The 17,034-nt window shown below is 50.2% G+C and overlaps 1 protein-coding gene across 1 annotated transcript in view; it reads right to left on the bottom strand.

The window, feature by feature from the left end:
* ZNRF3 (zinc and ring finger 3) overlaps nucleotides 1–17,034 on the bottom strand; it is a gene marked incomplete at its 5' end in the record, with an annotated part of 82,211 nt that overhangs the window by 5,926 nt on the left and 59,251 nt on the right. The window contains 6 exon segments of the mRNA XM_027771594.1: nucleotides 1–553; nucleotides 1,976–2,078; nucleotides 3,617–3,784; nucleotides 5,494–5,604; nucleotides 7,662–7,793; nucleotides 8,224–8,298. Coding sequence (XP_027627395.1) covers nucleotides 1–553; nucleotides 1,976–2,078; nucleotides 3,617–3,784; nucleotides 5,494–5,604; nucleotides 7,662–7,793; nucleotides 8,224–8,298 — 1,142 coding nt within the window.

The following is a 17,034-nucleotide window of genomic DNA, read 5'->3' as shown; positions in this document are numbered from 1 at the left end:
CTCTCCAGGTGGGAGGGTGGAGCCATGAGCACCACAGTGGGGAAGAGGGGGCTGCCACTGCCGCCGCCTGGGGGGAAGGCACGGGCCGGGCCCCTTGGAGCGAGGCTGGGTGGGGGCTGACCCTCCTGCTCTGGGTAGCTGAGGCCCTGGAAGTAGTAGTGTTGGTACATGGTCTCATACTGGGAGAAGCAAGCTGCCTTAGAGAAGCTGCGGCCGCCGAACTTGGGTCTGCGGAAGGGGTGGGCTGGGGAGTAGGCCCGGTGCTCTAGGCCACAGCGGTGGGCGGCCAGGGTGTGGTCCAGGTGGAGGGGCGGGTAGCCGCGGATGTAGGCGGGCGACTGTGCAGAATAGAGGCTCTGCTCCCCGTGCCGATCCATGGTGAGCAGAGTGACGGGGTTCCCGTGGGAGTCCATGCTAGTCCTCGTAGGGTAGGCTGGGATGGCGTTGGTCCTGTGCACGCGGCCAGGGTAATGCACTGGCAAGGTCACCCTCTGCCGGCCCCGTGAGAGGTTGCTGGGCTCCACACACATGGCGTTGGGGTTTCCCTTTTGTTCTGGGCAGATAGGGAGAAAGAAGTAAGCAGGGTGGAGCACACTGGGGCCGCGGCCGGAGGGGAAAACACAGGCGCACAAGGAGACAGCGGCTGGGCCCGGCCAAGGTGCCATTCTCATGACCCTCCCCCAGTCGAAGTGGTCGCTAAACTTGGCTGTGCAGACAGAGCCCAACCTGCCTTTTGGTGTGCAAGCTGGCCACCTGCGTACAGAGGGTGCCTCTGCCACCACGGGAGTCCGCAGGGGCAACCAGGATGGAGAGGTAAAAGTGCCCCCCCGTCTGTCCCCAGTCCAACGACATAGTGACAGAGGAGCACTGTCACACACCTGCCACAGTAGACTTAGTCTCTTGTGGCCCTAGGAGGAAGCCCATGGTCCTGGGATGAGCAAGTAGTATTATCGTCATTCCTCCTAAAGCGATTGGGGGTAGCAGGCTGGAGAGGCCAGATGTCTTGCCCAAAGTCAGGGAGGTGGTTATTGTCAAGCCCAGGTTCGAACGTGGAACAATTCTTTTTCTTTTTCTTCTTTTTTTAAATGAGAGAGCAAGAGAGTACATGGGAGGAAGGAGGAGAAACAGGAAGGCATTTCTGAAAAGGTCTTGCCACTGCCACCCTCTGGCCCAGCCTCCTGACTAGCTGGAGTTACAGGTACACACGTCTACACCCTCCCTGCTGTGATCCGACCTGGGCCTCTCATGCGGCCCCAGTCTTGTACGGCAGGCCACACTGCTTGTGCTGCTGAGTCAGGCTCAGGGTAATTCTTCTTTTTCCCTTTTTTTTTTTTTTTTTTTTTTTTGCTAAAAGGTGTGCGTGCTTGCCAAGGGGAGACAGGAAGAAGAGAAAGCACCCCCAGAGGGAACATTCATGCTACAATCCCTTCTGCTCCATCTGTCTCTCAAGATTTCGGGCATGCACACGCGCCCACTGTATTTCTTGAGCGGCCAGGTGTGGGACTTAAACTGCAATCAGCCCTGTGAGATCCAGCTGCCTTAACCACAGGCCACCAAGCTGGCCCACTCAGGGGAATTATTATTATTATTTATGTAATTTTATTTATTTATTATTATTATTATTATTTTGTTTGCTATAGTGCACATGCATTGCACCGGAGAAAGGCAGACAGAAAGAGAGAGAGAGAAGGAAAGTGAGAAAGCAAGCCACGAGGTCTGGGACTCGAACTGTGGTTGACCACATGGGAGTCCAGTGCCTTAACCACCACACCACCTGCTGGGCCACTCAGGGTAATTCTTAATGCCAGGCTTTCCTAAGGGTCATACGGCCAACCTCCAAAACCCCAGGCCGCCATCTGTCCAAGCCCAGACTGCAGCACCGCGGTGGTCTGTGTGCTGGACTCTGCCTAGGCACTTGGTAGGGACTGTATCCTCAGCCTGACTCCTTAGCAATGACCGGGGCAAGTGACGTTACCTATGATGTTGTGCCGACAGTGGGGGCAGGTGTGGTGCTGCAGCAGCCACGGGTCCACGCACTTCCTGTGAAACCGGTGAGTACAGGGGATCACCCGCAGCTCCTGGGAAGGGAGAGAGGTTGTAGCCTGAAAGGAGGGTCCAGGACGAGTGTGGTTCTGCCTTCAGCCCTGCCCGTGTCTCCATAGAAACTGGGGGACAGGGGCTGCTCACTGCACCAGTGCCCTTTCCCTTCTCTCGCCCACCTCCAGCTCCAGGTCAGCTCAGTTCCCTGAGGCAGGGCCCAGGGTGGGCTCTAGGGAGACAGACACTGTGCCCAGCCATCCCTGGCCCCAGCCTTATACGAAGCATGCTCTCTCCTGGTGGAGGAGGACACACACATTCGACCCTAGGTGGAGAAAACGGGAGGGGTTTTCTGGGCCAGAGCCACGTCTGGGGCTCCCAAGCACCCTCCAGATCTGCTGTTTTCTGACCATTCCCACAATAAAACCCAAACCAATACCTAACACTGTGCCTGACGGACCTGTGTTCTCACAGAACCCTCGTGATCACCGGGAGTGCCGGTCTCGGGCCTATGTCGCAAGCGCAGGCACAGACAACAACGTCATCTGCTCGGGGTCATGACCCTATCACCTGCCTGGTCAGCCCACATCCAGAGTCCATGCAACAGTCTAGTATTCTATTTATTTATTTATTTACTTATTTTCTCTTTTGGTTCTTGTCATAGGGCACTTGTGCTCACTGGAGAAAGACAGAGGGAGACAGAGAGAGGGAAAGTGAGAAATCACCCCACCCAAGGGGATGGTCGCATCACAATCCCTTTTCCATTCTCCTCCGGGGAGTTTGGGCACGCACGCACACGTGCCTGGGGTGATTTTTAAGCCACCTAGTCCAGGACTTGAACCTTGGTCAGCTATGTGGGAATCCAGTGCTCTAACCACTGTGCTACCTGCTGGTCCCGAAGCTATGATTCTCAAAGCCTCTGCAAAATTCAGTTTTTCATCAACGCTTCATAAAGCAGAAGAACATTTTCATCGAAGGGGCATCCAGTGTTCACAGTTCGCGGGGGTTTGCCCCCCACTCCCCCACCTCTGTGTACATGTGCATCTATCTGCTGGAGAGAGAGTAAGCAAGTGGGACAGATATGTGGGCAGTGCGCGAGTCTAGGTGATCGCCATCTATCGTCCATGGAACTATTCTTGCAATTCCTCTGAGGGTTTACATTCAGACTAAAGAGCTTCAAGAAAAAAAGAGACATCAAGTCCCTCATCTCTCCCTAAGGAAAAACACAAGTACCAAGTCAAGCCCGAGAGCCTTCACCAGAGTGATTCTAAAAGAGTCCCAGTGTGCGAGGTACTCTTAAACCAGGCATTCGCTGGCCTGCTCTGCGCTCTAGTAACCTCTGACAACACATGCATTCGGCTGGGTCCTCTCGGGGCTGTGTGTCTGTGCTGGGCCCAGCCTCTGCAGAAGGGGGGATGGTCAGCATCTCAGGTTATCTCCTAGACATCTGGGTATTTAGGCCTTTTAGCTCCCATGAGGCTGTGGAGAGGGTCAGAGGGCCCTGCCCTTCTGGGTCTGGGCTCCTCGGTGGACCTGTTCCCCTCACCACCACCTGGGCCGGGCCCCGCGTGGCCGTTACCTCTCCGTCGATGTACTTCTCCAGGCAGATGGCGCAGTCGGACGTGGAGCTGCTGCTGAGCGTGTCCAGGGCCCCACAGCTCCCCTCCCGGCGCCCCTTGCTCTTAGAGTTGAACTTCCTGGTTTCCATCTTCTCCAGAGCCTGCACGGCCAGCCTGTTCATGGAATTCTGCATGGCAGAGTGTGGTTCGGGTTAGGGTCTGGCATGTATTAACAGTGGCAGGCACCCCGAGGTCATGGCACTCGATGTATGGGGACAGGCAAACATCAGTCTCCACGGGCCCAGAACAGCTCTGAGAAACCACTCAGAAGTCATGCTGTGCGGGAACTATCTGCCAGGCTCCTGGAGTGTCCAGGACATCAGCCTGGGCTTTCCCTGAGTGACAGTGCCGGCACAGGCCTCTCCCTCAACTGGAAGGCAGAGATCTCCTATAATTTTTTGGCCCTTCTATCTCCTAACTGCAAGACTTGGAGCTGTTAACCTGCTCTATGCCGAGGGCTCCTCCTTTCTTTATTTATTTTTTAATTTAATTTTAAAAGTTTTTGCTATTGGGACCAGCAGTTAGCGTAATGGCTATGTCGCTGGACTCCCACATAGTCGACTGCAATTCAAGTCCCGGACCCAGTGGCTTAAACTCACCCCGGGCACGTGTGCGTGCGTGCCCAAGATCCCGAGAGGAGAATGGAGAAGGGATTGTGGCGTGGCCATCCCCCCTGGGGGGTGATTTCTCGCTTTCTATCTCTCTGTCTGTCTGGAAAGTGCATGCGCCCTATAGCAAAAACCTCTCAAAAAACAAAAAACAAAAACAAAAAAACCAAAACGACTTCCTCCCCCCCAAAAAAAAACAAAATTAAAAAAAAGTTTTTGCTATAGGGCACATGCACTCACCAGAGACAGAGAGAGAAGTGAGAAATCATCCACCACAGGGGGATGGCCACACCACAATCCCTTCTTCTCTTGCGATTCTGGGCACACACGCACCTGGCATGATTTTTAAGCCGCTGGGTTTGTGACTTGAACCGTGGAGTTGGCGATGTGGGAGTCCAGTGCCTTAAGCACCATGCCACCTGCTGGTTCAAGGGCTCCTCCTCTTTATGCCACAAGAAGGTGTGAGGGTACATGAGATCATGTTCCTGGTACAGGAGACCAGGAGTGCTTAGCACCAGGGAGCAGGATGTGCTCAGTCGTCACTGGCCACTGCTCTGTCTATGGTGGCTACCGATGGGACAGATGGGACAGATGGTCCCCCAAGGTCCCTATCTCTCTCCTGAGATGAAATGCTACCTGAGAGTTTAGATTGTTTATACTCTCCTCGCTCCCCACCCCAAACGCTTCCTTCCAATGAGCACAGGGCCTTGTGCTGGTGGGGTGCTAGGACAGCTGCTCTGAGTGTCAGAATCACTCGGAGAGCCTGGGATGTACAGGTTCAGACTCAGCAGGTCCGGGAGAGCCTGAGATTCTGCATTCCTTCTTTTTTTTTTTAAATTTATTATTATTTTTTTAAAGTTTGACCAGAGAGAAGCAGAGAGAGAGAGAGAGAAAGCAAGCTGCCAGGTCTGGGACTCAAACCGCAGTCAGCCATGTGGGAGTCCAGCACCTCAACCATCTGTCAGCCCTGAGAGTCTGCATTTCTATCGAGCTCCCAGCTGAGGCAATGCCGCTGGTCCTCAGATCCTATCTGAGGAGCAGGGCTCTAGGGCACCGTGTTGACATTATTTAAACAGTTTTGAACAACACTGGCTGGGGACATCCCCAGTGTTGGACCTTCACAGGGGCCGCCCCTCTAGAACGGGGAAGGCACGGGGCTGTGAGCTGTGCCCTTGTGCTTCTCCATCTTTGCTGCTTGGTAACGCCCACGGGCTGCTCGGAGGTATTACCTGACTGCGTCGCTGCTTCAGCTTGATTTTGACCAGGAGGATGAGGCAGACCAGGGAGACCACGACGAAGAAGGCCAGGAAAATGCCCATGTCAAAGTATTCGGTGGGTTGCTGGAACAGAACACAGACACGGTGAGTCACAGCCTCTCTTGGCCTGGTAACTGGCACACAGGCTGCTGGCCCCAGTCAGTGTTAAGACGGGGCAACTGAAGCTGGTTTCCCCCGAGTGTGCGGATAACTCCTGGGGTTCAGCTTGCACATGCAGTGTGCCTTCTAGGCCCAGGTACTGTCTTTGGTGAGTCCAGGAGAGGCCTGCAGGTCTCAGAAGGCCTCCCAATAGCAAGGGAACTCAGTGAAGCCTGGCTCCTTGTGGAAGAACGCAAAGTTCAGTGTAACCATTGAGAGGGGCCCTTCCAAATAAACACAAATAATCACATTTACAGGACAAAGAAGTGAGTGTCATGTTTTGAGGGAACAGTGATTACTAACCATATAATTAATGGTTTACGACAACTCAGAAAATTGTATGCTGCTTCCACAAATATCAGCTTCCACTACAGTGAGTCATATTTACCAAAGCCCTCTTTTTTCTCCTTTAAAAGGAAGCCAGCAAGTCATTTCTCACACTGCCTCCTAAAACCTGGAAGCCGCCTCATCTAGAACATGTGTTTAGCCAAGAGGGACAGAGCACCGCTGATTGGATGCCATGTATCTCTGCACTGATGAAAGCACACGAATCGGCCTACGTGTGAATATTCCTCAACTTGTGAGGAGATAAAATGCACGTGGGCTATGAGGCTCCTAGATCCTTTAGCCTGACATGCAGGCAGAAGATGCCAGTCAAGAGTTAATGAGGGCCCAGCCTGGTGGCTCCATCAGTAGCAAACAGAACTGCAGTGCTGGAAGCCATAGGGCCGACTGTGGGTTCAGAGGAAACATGCCAGCAGCACGGTACGTGTCAAGATCCCAGTGAGCCAGAGCTGGAGGGACAGGCAAAGGGGATCGTGGTGTGGCCAGAAGTTTGTCAAGGGTGCCCCTCACCCCTGCTCCTTCTCTCATGTGCGTGCATGTACTCTGTATCATAAATAAACCAAATTAAAACATGTTCTTATAAAACAAAAAGAGAAAAACAATTCTTTCAACTTTTCAGAGTTAATTGAGGGGCCAGGTGGTGGGGCAGTGGTAAAACATAATGCTCTGTGAGGCTGACCCGCATGGGGAGGTTCTGGGTTCACGTCTTGAGACCTCCCTGAGAATGCCAGGCATATTTGTGCCCATGATCCGGGACTGGCTGAGGCCAGGATTGTGGTGGATCGGGGGACTGTCCCTCTATCTCTGTCTTTCTTGCTTATGGGAGAAATAAACTTAAAAACAAAAACAAACAAATAAATGATAAACAGTGACTGGGCCAGCAGGTGGTGAGGTTAAGCCATTGGATCCCATATAGCCGGCTGCACAATTTGAGAGCCAGACCTAGCAGTCTGAAAATCATGCCGGGCGTGTAGTGTGTGTGCCCAAGATCCCAAGAGAGGAAGGGATGGCTATATGGCTATTCCCCATGGGGAGCGATTTCTCACTTTCCCCTCATCGCTCTCTGGCAAGGGCATGCACCCTAAAGCAAAAACTAAAGAAGAGTTCATGGCCAGCAGCGTCCCTTTGACACACTTAAGAAAAGCCTCGATGCTATTCATAAGCCATGAAATTGAATCCCCGGTGAAAGCTAACTGTTCCAGACTAATGTGAGTAGAGAGTTTCAGTAAGTGATTTCCTCTGAGAGCAGAAGGAGGTACAGCCTTTCTCGAGTTTCTAGGTCAGACAAAGGGGAAACATGGGAAGCCAAGTGCAGGGTGCTCCTTCTGTCAGTCCTCCTGAGTTTGCCTTTTGGAGGGAGATGGAATAGAAGACAGAGAAGGAACATCGGGCAGAAGGGACCAGAGACATCTTAGCACACCCACCTATTTTTGGTATGATTTTTCAAAACCTCTCTGAAGGAAAAATAGGTGAAATTTCTTGGGGTCCTTCAGGCCCAGAGCTGGTCTAAACCTGTGGGGACCTGAGGTGTGTATCACCAGTGGAGACAGAAGAAGAAAGGAACGAAAACAAAACCCCAGTGGAAATGAAGGCCTCATAATGGCGGAGAAGGTGCCATGTCTGGCGCAGGGACTCACTCGAGGAGGGCGGTGCTGGATCCTTGCTCGGGCCACCTTCTGCTTGTTGACGATGTTCATCAGCTTGATGGCGTCTGCGCCCTTCACATACACCACTGGCCTCTTGAGCGGGTCTTCTGAGCCCTGGTTTAGCTAAGGAACAAGAGAGGGCTCTGGTTAACAGACGTGCTCATTGTCAGAAGCCAGAGAGAGAAAGAAAGGGAAGAGGAAAAGAATGCTATTGGGTCATCAGGAAAACCACGACGTATTTTTCTGTTGTAAGAATGATGATGACTTTTCTGACCCAATAAATACCTGTTTGGAAACCCTCACACTCTTCAAGCATCCTAGCCTTGGCATTCCCAGAAGCATTTCTGAAAACACCCCTCATCTACCCCCTCCCCTGGGTCCCTGGCTCTTGACCCCTCTCAAGACAACTCCCTTGAGTATGATGCCCAAACATGGACATCTAACTACAGCAGATAAATCCAGAGGTCCCGACATGAGGGTGGCATGACCATGACAAGTCAAGCTAGCTGACAGAAGCGCCTTTCTTGGGAGACTGCAGACCCATGGCGTTTACCTGGTCGATTGCTTCCGGGTTTTCAGACACGTCGAAGATGACCGCAGTAGCTCCCCGCTGCACTGCTCGCTTGGCCTGGCAGGGTAAAAAAGGGCAGGTTGGCTCTTGGGCCCTCTCACCTTTCCAAAGCTGGCCTTGGAAGTTAGGCCTGCACTCGAACGCAGAATCTGACAGTTACACGTGATGTGACTCTGGGCCTGTTACCGAAATCTCCTAAGTTTCCAACTTCCTATCTGTAAAGAAGGGGCGGATGCCACCTACCTTGGATAGTCATCCCAAGAACTAGATGACTAGGGTGAAAGTAAGTAGCTGGTACTCAGCGAGTCTGTCTCCTACCCAGCCCAAACTTAAAAACAAATGACAGGCCCAGTTGCACTGGCGGACACTGCTAAGCAGGACAGGACCAGATGGGAGGCCCAGGTCTAAAAACACATGACAAAACCAAAAGAAAACTACACCCAACAGATAAACTACAAACCCAAGACCTGCCCCTTGAGCACAGAGGCACTGGTGTCGGTACATTCCGCGGTGAGCAGGGCCACTGGCAACCTGGACAGACGGCCTCATTCTCAAGTGGTCCCCCTTCCCTGTGCCGCCTGGTTAGAGCTGCGCATTGAGTGTTTCTGAATGAATCTCAAAATGGTCAGTTTTAATAAGTGACAGAAGCTAAAGACCTTTGGAGACCCTGCGGTGGGGGAGGCTCTGAGAAATCATTGTAAATGGGGATTTGGAGGGGCTGGCTGCTGGGCCTGGCTGCATATCAAAAACCACTTGGGAAGTCTGTTAAGCAGATCTCCTGGCTCAAACCACAGAGACTGATTCAACAGGGCTGGAGTTGGGCCCAGGAAACGCAGTTCTTTCTCTGGGATTCAGGGGATTCAGCCACTTGGGGACCTATTGATCAGAGAGGTGAGATGAGAATGTTTAGGGGAACAGGTGAGAAATCATGACATTTATTTGGGGGGGGGGGACAAGGGAACAATTTCTTCCCATCCCAGTGAGCCTTCTGATTTCACATCCTGCTAAGAAGACCACAGGACAGAGGCTATGGAAGATCAAGACGTAACATATATCCTTGCTTTTAGGAGCCTGAGTGGTGTTAGGGAAGTAAGACTCCTATGTGGGCAGGGCAGGGCAACAAAACCAAAAAACACCCTTCTGTATGATAGGTGAATGTTAGCTAGTGCTCAAGGTCAACAGAGTTACTGCAGGCCACTGTGCTTGAGAAAGAATAAAACCCCAATTTTGATTCCTTCCATAGGAATTACCACTCCACACTGACTTGGCATAGGAGCGGCTGGGCCGATAGCGCCACCAGTCCACTAGAGGGCAGTCTCATCCCACAGCTTTCACAACAAGCCAGGTCCTGGCACCAAAGGAGCAGGACCAAAACCTTCAGGGATCCTAAGTTCTTGGGTAGCGGAGAAGCTCTGGCACTGTGCGTGCTGGGCTCTAGAGTCTTTCCTTGTTCTGCAGGTAAGTCTTTTTTGTTTGTTTTTCATTAGATTTCATGTATTAAAGTCTCTCGACTGTCCTCCCTGCTGTCTCAGTACTAGAGTGTGTGCGCTTAGAGTAAGGAGCTATTCCTGGCTACGCACTGGCAAGTCGTCAAGGAAGGCAAGTCACTCATTCCTGCCACAGCCTCAGTCTCCCCACCTGTAAAAGGAGGGCGTCCGTGCCATCATGACGAGGGTCCCTCCCAGTTCAGTCTTGCCCAACTCAGCTGCGAAGCGGAGGCTTTTGAGAGTGACTCAGAAAGAACTGTCGTGGCCCTGTCACCCTACATGCAGCGAGAGGACGCCACTGAGAAAGCATGAGATGCAGGTGGCGTCGTTTTCCTCGGAGGTTTTTAGGGGGACAGAGTCCTCCACCTGAGGCCCGTGGCTCATAGGCCCCAGAGCTAAGGTAAGTGCGTGCTTGTTTTCTGCTGGGCCGGTACCCCAGTCTTTTTCAGTTCTTTCACCAGGCCCAGAGCAGCCCTGAGGGATGGCACAGAAACGAAGAAACAGTCAGGCTCTCTCATCCCTTTACTTGCCTTTCAGCCACAACCAAGCACATCAAATGGCCCCCAGGGTGACTGTGCGTTCAGATGTGTCCTGATGGGTTGGGGCACCCAGGGCCTCCCACGCTGATGCCGGTGCATCTTGCACCTAATGGCTGCGGGAGCTGGGGGAGGGATGACTTCCCAGGGAAGCCTGTCTGTGGGATGCTATTAGCCACGGGGCCTCCTCCTGCCTTCAGTCTTCCTGCTCCAGAAGACCAAAGGACCAAGGACTTGGAGGGTCCAGATGAGGCATGATCTACTGGGACACGCATAAAGACATTTTTAAAAAAGGAATTATTTCCTTTATTTTGTCATTACTGTTATTTTCAATATGACCAGAGCAAGACAGAGAGAGAGAGAGAGAAAGTGAGAAAGCAAGCTGCCAAGTCTGGGACTTGAACCATGGTCAGCCATGTGAGAGTCCAGCATCCCTAACCACCATGCCACCTGTTGGCCCCGTTTTTAACAAAATCTAGGAGGGCAGACAAGACAGGTTTCTCCAGTAAGAGGGCAACTTGAGAATGGGTGCTTGGGTCAGCTGGCAGCATGGTAGTTAAGGTGGCGGTCCCCCACAAGGCTGACTGCACAGCGAGTCCCAGAACGACAGCTCGAAAAACACGTGTGATGTGTGTGTGTATGCCCAAAACCCCAAAAGTAAAACCAGCGAATAGAGACCCACGCTGATGCCGGTGCATCTTGCACCTAATGGCTGCGGGAGCTGGGGTAGGGATGCCTTCCCGGGGAAGCCTGTCTGTGGGATGCTATTAGCCACGGGGCCTCCTCCTGCCTTCAGTCTTCCTGCTCCAGAAGACCAAAGGACCAAGGACTTGGAGGGTCCAGATGAGGCATGATCTACTGGGACACGCATAAAGACATTTTTAAAAAAGGAATTATTTCCTTTATTTTGTCATTACTGTTATTTTCAATATGACCAGAGCAAGACAGAGAGAGAGAGAGAGAAAGTGAGAAAGCAAGCTGCCAAGTCTGGGACTTGAACCATGGTCAGCCATGTGAGAGTCCAGCATCCCTAACCACCATGCCACCTGTTGGCCCCGTTTTTAACAAAATCTAGGAGGGCAGACAAGACAGGTTTCTCCAGTAAGAGGGCAACTTGAGAATGGGTGCTTGGGTCAGCTGGCAGCATGGTAGTTAAGGTGGCGGTCCCCCACAAGGCTGACTGCACAGCGAGTCCCAGAACGACAGCTCGAAAAACACGTGTGATGTGTGTGTGTATGCCCAAAACCCCAAAAGTAAAACCAGCGAATAGAGAAACAGACTGCGGTGTAACCACCCTCCATGGGGGGTGTTTTTTCATACCCCCCGCCCCTCCAGTAAATGCACACACCTTCTAGCAAATTGGAGGAAAAACAAGAAAAAAGGAGAAACGGGGTGCTAAGTGCCTGGCGGCCTGGCTTCAGATACAACTCAGCCAGGCTATTGCACGGGGTTTCAGGGAAAAATATTTTGTTTGAGAAAATGTTTAATTCTCACGGTTGATTTACTTTTAAAATTACTCACCTGTATGGAACTGGCTCAGGATTTAAAATAAGCCATGAATAATCCATATTTAGAAAATGACACCTATTATACTATTCCCCAAGCAAACTTAAAAATACAGAATACTGCCTGGTCATACTTTTCTTCTTGCCCTACACATTTCATGAGGCAAGTTCCCCGAATTGCTCCTTGTATTTTACATCGTTTACTGTTTTACCTAGTCGAGCTTGGGCCAGAATACACTTTCTTTCTCTCTTTTTTTTTCCTTTTTTAAAAAAGAATTATTTATTTATTATTATGTTTTAAAGATTTATTTATTTATTTCCTTTTTTTTTTTCTTTATTTGACGAGAGAGAGAGAGAAAGGGAAAGTGAGAAAGCAAGCCACCAAGTCTAGGACTTGAACCATGGTTGGCCATGTGGGAATCCAGTGCCCTTATCCACCACACCACCTGCTGGCCCCTATTTATTCATTATTATTAATATTATTTTTCATGAGTTTTGCCAGAGAAAGACAGAGAGAGAGGGAGAGTGAGAAAGTAAGCTGCCAGGTCCAGGACTCAAACCATGGCCAGCCATGTGGGAATTCCAGCACCTTAACCACCATGCCACCTGCTGGCCCCAGAATATACTTTTTCAAGACAAATCCTTAAACTTGAAACAAAAACAAAAAACAACAGGGCAGGGGTGGTGGTTGTGGGGGTGGAGGAGGCTAGACGGTGGTGCAGCAGTACCTCTGCAAGGCTCTCCCACATGGGAAGGTCCCTGGTTCAAGTCTGGAGATCTTCCAGAGCACAAGCCTTGGAGGAGTGGACCGCAACATCAGGACGCTGTCTCTGCTCATGTCAGAAAGAAACTTTTCCTTTTTTTTTTGGTTAGGGGCACTTGCCAGAAAGAGAGAGAGAGGAGAAAGCCCTGTAAATATGGAATCAATCATGGCTTGCATGTCTGATTTCCTTAAGACAGAGACCCAGTGACAATGAATATGAAGATTAAGATATTAATAGAATCTGGGCTAGGAGGTGGTGTGGGGTTAAGGCGCTGGATCCCACATGGCCAAATCCATGGTTTGAGTCCCGGACCCGAGGCTTGAAAAACATGCTGGGTTCATGTGTGTGTGTGCCTAAAATCTTGAGAGGAGAAGGGAGGAGAAGGGATTGTGGTGTGGCCATCCCCTCTGGGGGGTGGTTTAGTACTTTCCCTCTCTCCTCTGTCTCTGTCTCCGGCAAGCGTAAGCACAGCCCTATGGCAGCCAAAAAAAAAAAAAAAAATAGCATGTTAATGTTCTTTATATATCCACCCAATTGTGCATTAATGATAATTTATCTTCATTAAGATGATTTAATCCATGAATTCAATCCTCATTAATGACAGGCTAGGATGACACAGACAATACAAGACAAATCTGTCAATAGACTTAGCTTCTGGGGGAGGTGGTCTGTCAGTGAGCTGGCTGGGAGGGGGAAGGAAGCGGTTTGAGAGTCTAACTCTTGCAGGATGACACGTCGCTTGTAGAAAGATATTCCAAAGTGAACTGGGAGTCGATCGTACCTACCCTACTGGTCCTCCAAGGTCAAGCTCATAAAACTGACAGCTCTAGCACTTAGGATTTCCCTTCGTTGCTTACCATGGTTCACAGCACACTTCCCCTGAAAATATGGCCACCTTTAGTATTTTTGCTATTTATAAAAGTAACATGTCTTAGTGCCAGCAGATTGATTGGTGGTTAAGGACGCTCGACTCTCACATGGCCGACCGCAGTGCAAGTCCTGGACCTGGCGGCCTGCTTTCTCACCTTTCCTGCTCCCACTTTCCCCCTCCCATCCCTCTCTGGTCAAATGAAAATAGATAAATAAATAAAGTTAGATAAAATAATTCTTTTTGAAAAAAGTAACATGTCTTGATGTACAAGAAATCTAATAGTTTTAAAAAAGTGAAAATGAACAATAACTCATCTGTTAATGGCCCATATTTCAGCTTTTTAACATAACAGTGCTGTTTATATCCTTCCATGTTTTTAACCCATGTATTAGCAAAAAATAAAATGTGCATGTATTACACACACATATTAAAACGTACTTAAAAATTGGATGGGGATCAGCAGATGGCATAGTGGTTACATTGCTGGATTCCCATGTAGTTAACTGTGGTTCGAGTCCTGGACCTGGCAGCTTAAAATTCATGCTGGGTGTGTGTGCATGTGTGCCCAAAATCCCAAGAGGAGAATGGAGGAGAAAGGACTGCAGTGTGGACATCCCCCCCCGCCCTCGGTGGGGGTTGATTTCTTGCTTTCTGTCTCTCCAGTGAGCACACGTACCCTATAGCAAAAATCTCTCTTAAAAACAAACAGGATGTATACTGTTCTATACTCCGCTATTTCTTCCTTTAACACAACAATTTATATAGCAATATTATGTGCACTGAAGTGGGAAAATGTTCATTCTTCTTAGTGGCTACATATCCATTCCATTATATGGGATACATATAGGGCTTATTTAGCGACTGTCCCCCTTGACAGGCATGCAGGGGATTTCTATATTCCCTCTATTATAAACAGTGATGTAGTTATACTCACATTCTGGTGGGATTTGCCCTTTAAGTAGCTGAGGGGTCCTGTTGAGTCAAAGGACACAGACTTTCTACACAGAAATGCCTTGCATGGGTGTCAAGCATACCCTGGAGTCCCAGAGGCTCCCAGGGGCCAGGCATAGAACTTACTGACCACATTTGCACAGCCCCTGAGGCCTAACAAAGCAGACTCCTGGGCCTGGTCCATATCAACTAATTAACACAGCGGGCAGAAGCAGTCTAATTCTATTTCTACTACCATTTATTTGTTTAGTTATTCAACAGTAGTTACTAGCCAGTTATTAGGTATGCTAGGCCCTGGGGACATATTGCAGGCCCTCTTCTACCCAAGATGCAGGACAGACTTCCCTGAAGAAGCCATCATGGGGGGTCATGGGGAGAGTTGGAGTGTGGTTCCAAGGGCAAATGGCTAAGAAACTAAGAACATGGGATCCCTTGTCCTATGTCTTGCAGTAGCTTGGAGTGACCCCTGACATTTACAGAGGACATGACCAGGCTAGAGGTGCTACCGACCCAGCAGCCCACGCTGTTTTGGACATAGTCCTTTCAGCAGCAACTCCTGTCAGCAGCCCCACTTCCATGGAGCAGGCTTTGGGACCCAGCCGATGCTCGATGGTGGGAGGTATGCCAAGGTGAGAGAAGTACCATCCCCTCACCTAACTCACAGGCAAAGGCTGAGATGTCACAGAAGATCTACATCTAGACCTGAGAACCAATTAGTAAATGATATACACACTACGATTTACCATGGGGCAGGCACCACCACACCCCACACCTCAATTTAAATGAGATGTTTATAAACCAACTTTATAGTTCAGCTGCTGAAGAGGGCCAACCGCATGCCAGGCATCCCAAGGAAGATCCAGGTAGAACTTTCTAGAAGTATCTGGGGGTAACACACCTGCTACCATGCAGAGAGTGAGGACATGGAATACTCTTCCCTTCTTACCCAAGTGAGTGTTCACGATACACAGGGTAGGGGGAGGAAACTATGATGGTGGAGAATCTCAATTGGCAGAGTCCAGGGTTTGGTTCCCATCAGCACTCTGCTTCAGGCTCTGCGGCTGGTGCCGGAGCAGAGCACACTGTCCTGGGCTTCTGTGGGCCATGGCTAGCTCAGGCTGATGCGGAGGCTGAGGTCTTGCCATAGGCCTATCCTTCCCATGATCCTTACTTTCCTCTAACCTGGCTCTCTCCTCAAGGAGGTGCCACCTCTGCTCACCTACCCTGGGACTAGGTGAAACCCACAGCCCTTTGCCCTCACCCCTTCACCTAGCTACTTATCCGATTTTGCTGATTCTGTCTTCCAGATTCATCCATTGTTTTTCCAGCCCCGCTGTGGACACTCTGTCTAGGACACCAGGCTTCTCACATGAGCCACTACAACATCTTCCCCGGAGGCCTCCCTAGCCCAGCCCAGCCCATCCTGCCCCCACCATGCTCTCTCCACTCAGTGGCAAATGAACTTTTCTTTTTCTTCATCCCAGAGGTGGGGATGTGGAGAAAATACCTCCGATGGGGTGCGGTCAGGCTATAATTCCTTCTACATTTCTCCATCCTGCTGGGATTAGAAGTGCACGCACACACACACACACACACACACACACACACACACACACGCCCAGCACTATTTTCAAGCCATTGGCGGCAGGACTTGAACCACAGTTAGCCATGTGGAATCTGGCTCCCTGAACTACTAGGCTATGGGGCTGGCCTCCAAGCAGACTTTTCTAAACCTTGAACCTGACCTGTTCTCCCGAAATGATTCTGCACTGCTCTTGGGGCAGAGTCTTTCCTGCGGCTGCTTACTGCTTATGAAGACAATAACCCGACTTGAATCTAACGGGCTGAGCTTCTGTTAGTTTTCTTTTTCTTAAAAAATTATTTGTTTGATTTTATTCATTATTAGTTGTAGTAGTACTTTTTCAAAGAATTATTTTATTTATCTTTATTTATTTGTTCTAATTTGACCACAGAAGGACAGAGCAAGCAAGTGAGAGAGAGAAAAAGAGAAAGAGGGAGAGAGAACAGAAATTGCCAGGTCCAGGACTCTAACCAGTCAGCCATGTGGGAGTCCAGTGCCTTTAACCACCATACCACCTGCTGGCTCCAGTAGTAGGTTTTTTTTTTTTCAAGAGTTATTTTATTTAACTTAATTTATTTACTTTTAAAATTTGACCAGAGAGGGACAGAACATAAGAGAGAGAGAGAGAGAGAGAGAGAGAGAGAGAAATTGATAAAGCAAGCCGCCAGGTCCAGGACTTGAACCATGGTCAGCCATGTGGGAGTCCAGTGCTCTTAACCACCACACCACCACACCACCTGCCAGCCCCCAGTAGTAGTATTTTTATTCTGAACAGAAAGAGAGAGAGAGGGAAAGTGAAAAGTAAGTTGTCAGGTCCAGGACTTGAACCATGGTCAGTTAGGAGGACTCAAGCACCTTAACCTCCATGCCACCTGCCAGCCCCAGCTTCTGTTAGTTTTCTGAATACCTCTGTCCTTCCCACTGAGGACCACACTACCCGCCCCTCCTTAACCACTTATCCTTACCTCTCCTAACTCTCATGGGGCCTAGGTGTTATTCCCCTGGGATGGGGTCCCCTGTGGCACTTACGACATCACGCTGTCACTGTGTACCTAAAATGCCCTCACTAGAGGGCACAGCTGTGTCAGACTTCTTTC

The sequence above is a fragment of the Tupaia chinensis genome, unplaced genomic scaffold (assembly GCF_000334495.1).
Source record: "Tupaia chinensis unplaced genomic scaffold, TupChi_1.0 Scaffold000226_1, whole genome shotgun sequence".
In the NCBI taxonomy this organism is placed as follows: Eukaryota; Metazoa; Chordata; class Mammalia; order Scandentia; family Tupaiidae; genus Tupaia; species Tupaia belangeri.
Note: the sequence above shows the minus strand (reverse complement) of the source record. Positions and strands in the feature narration are given on the sequence as shown.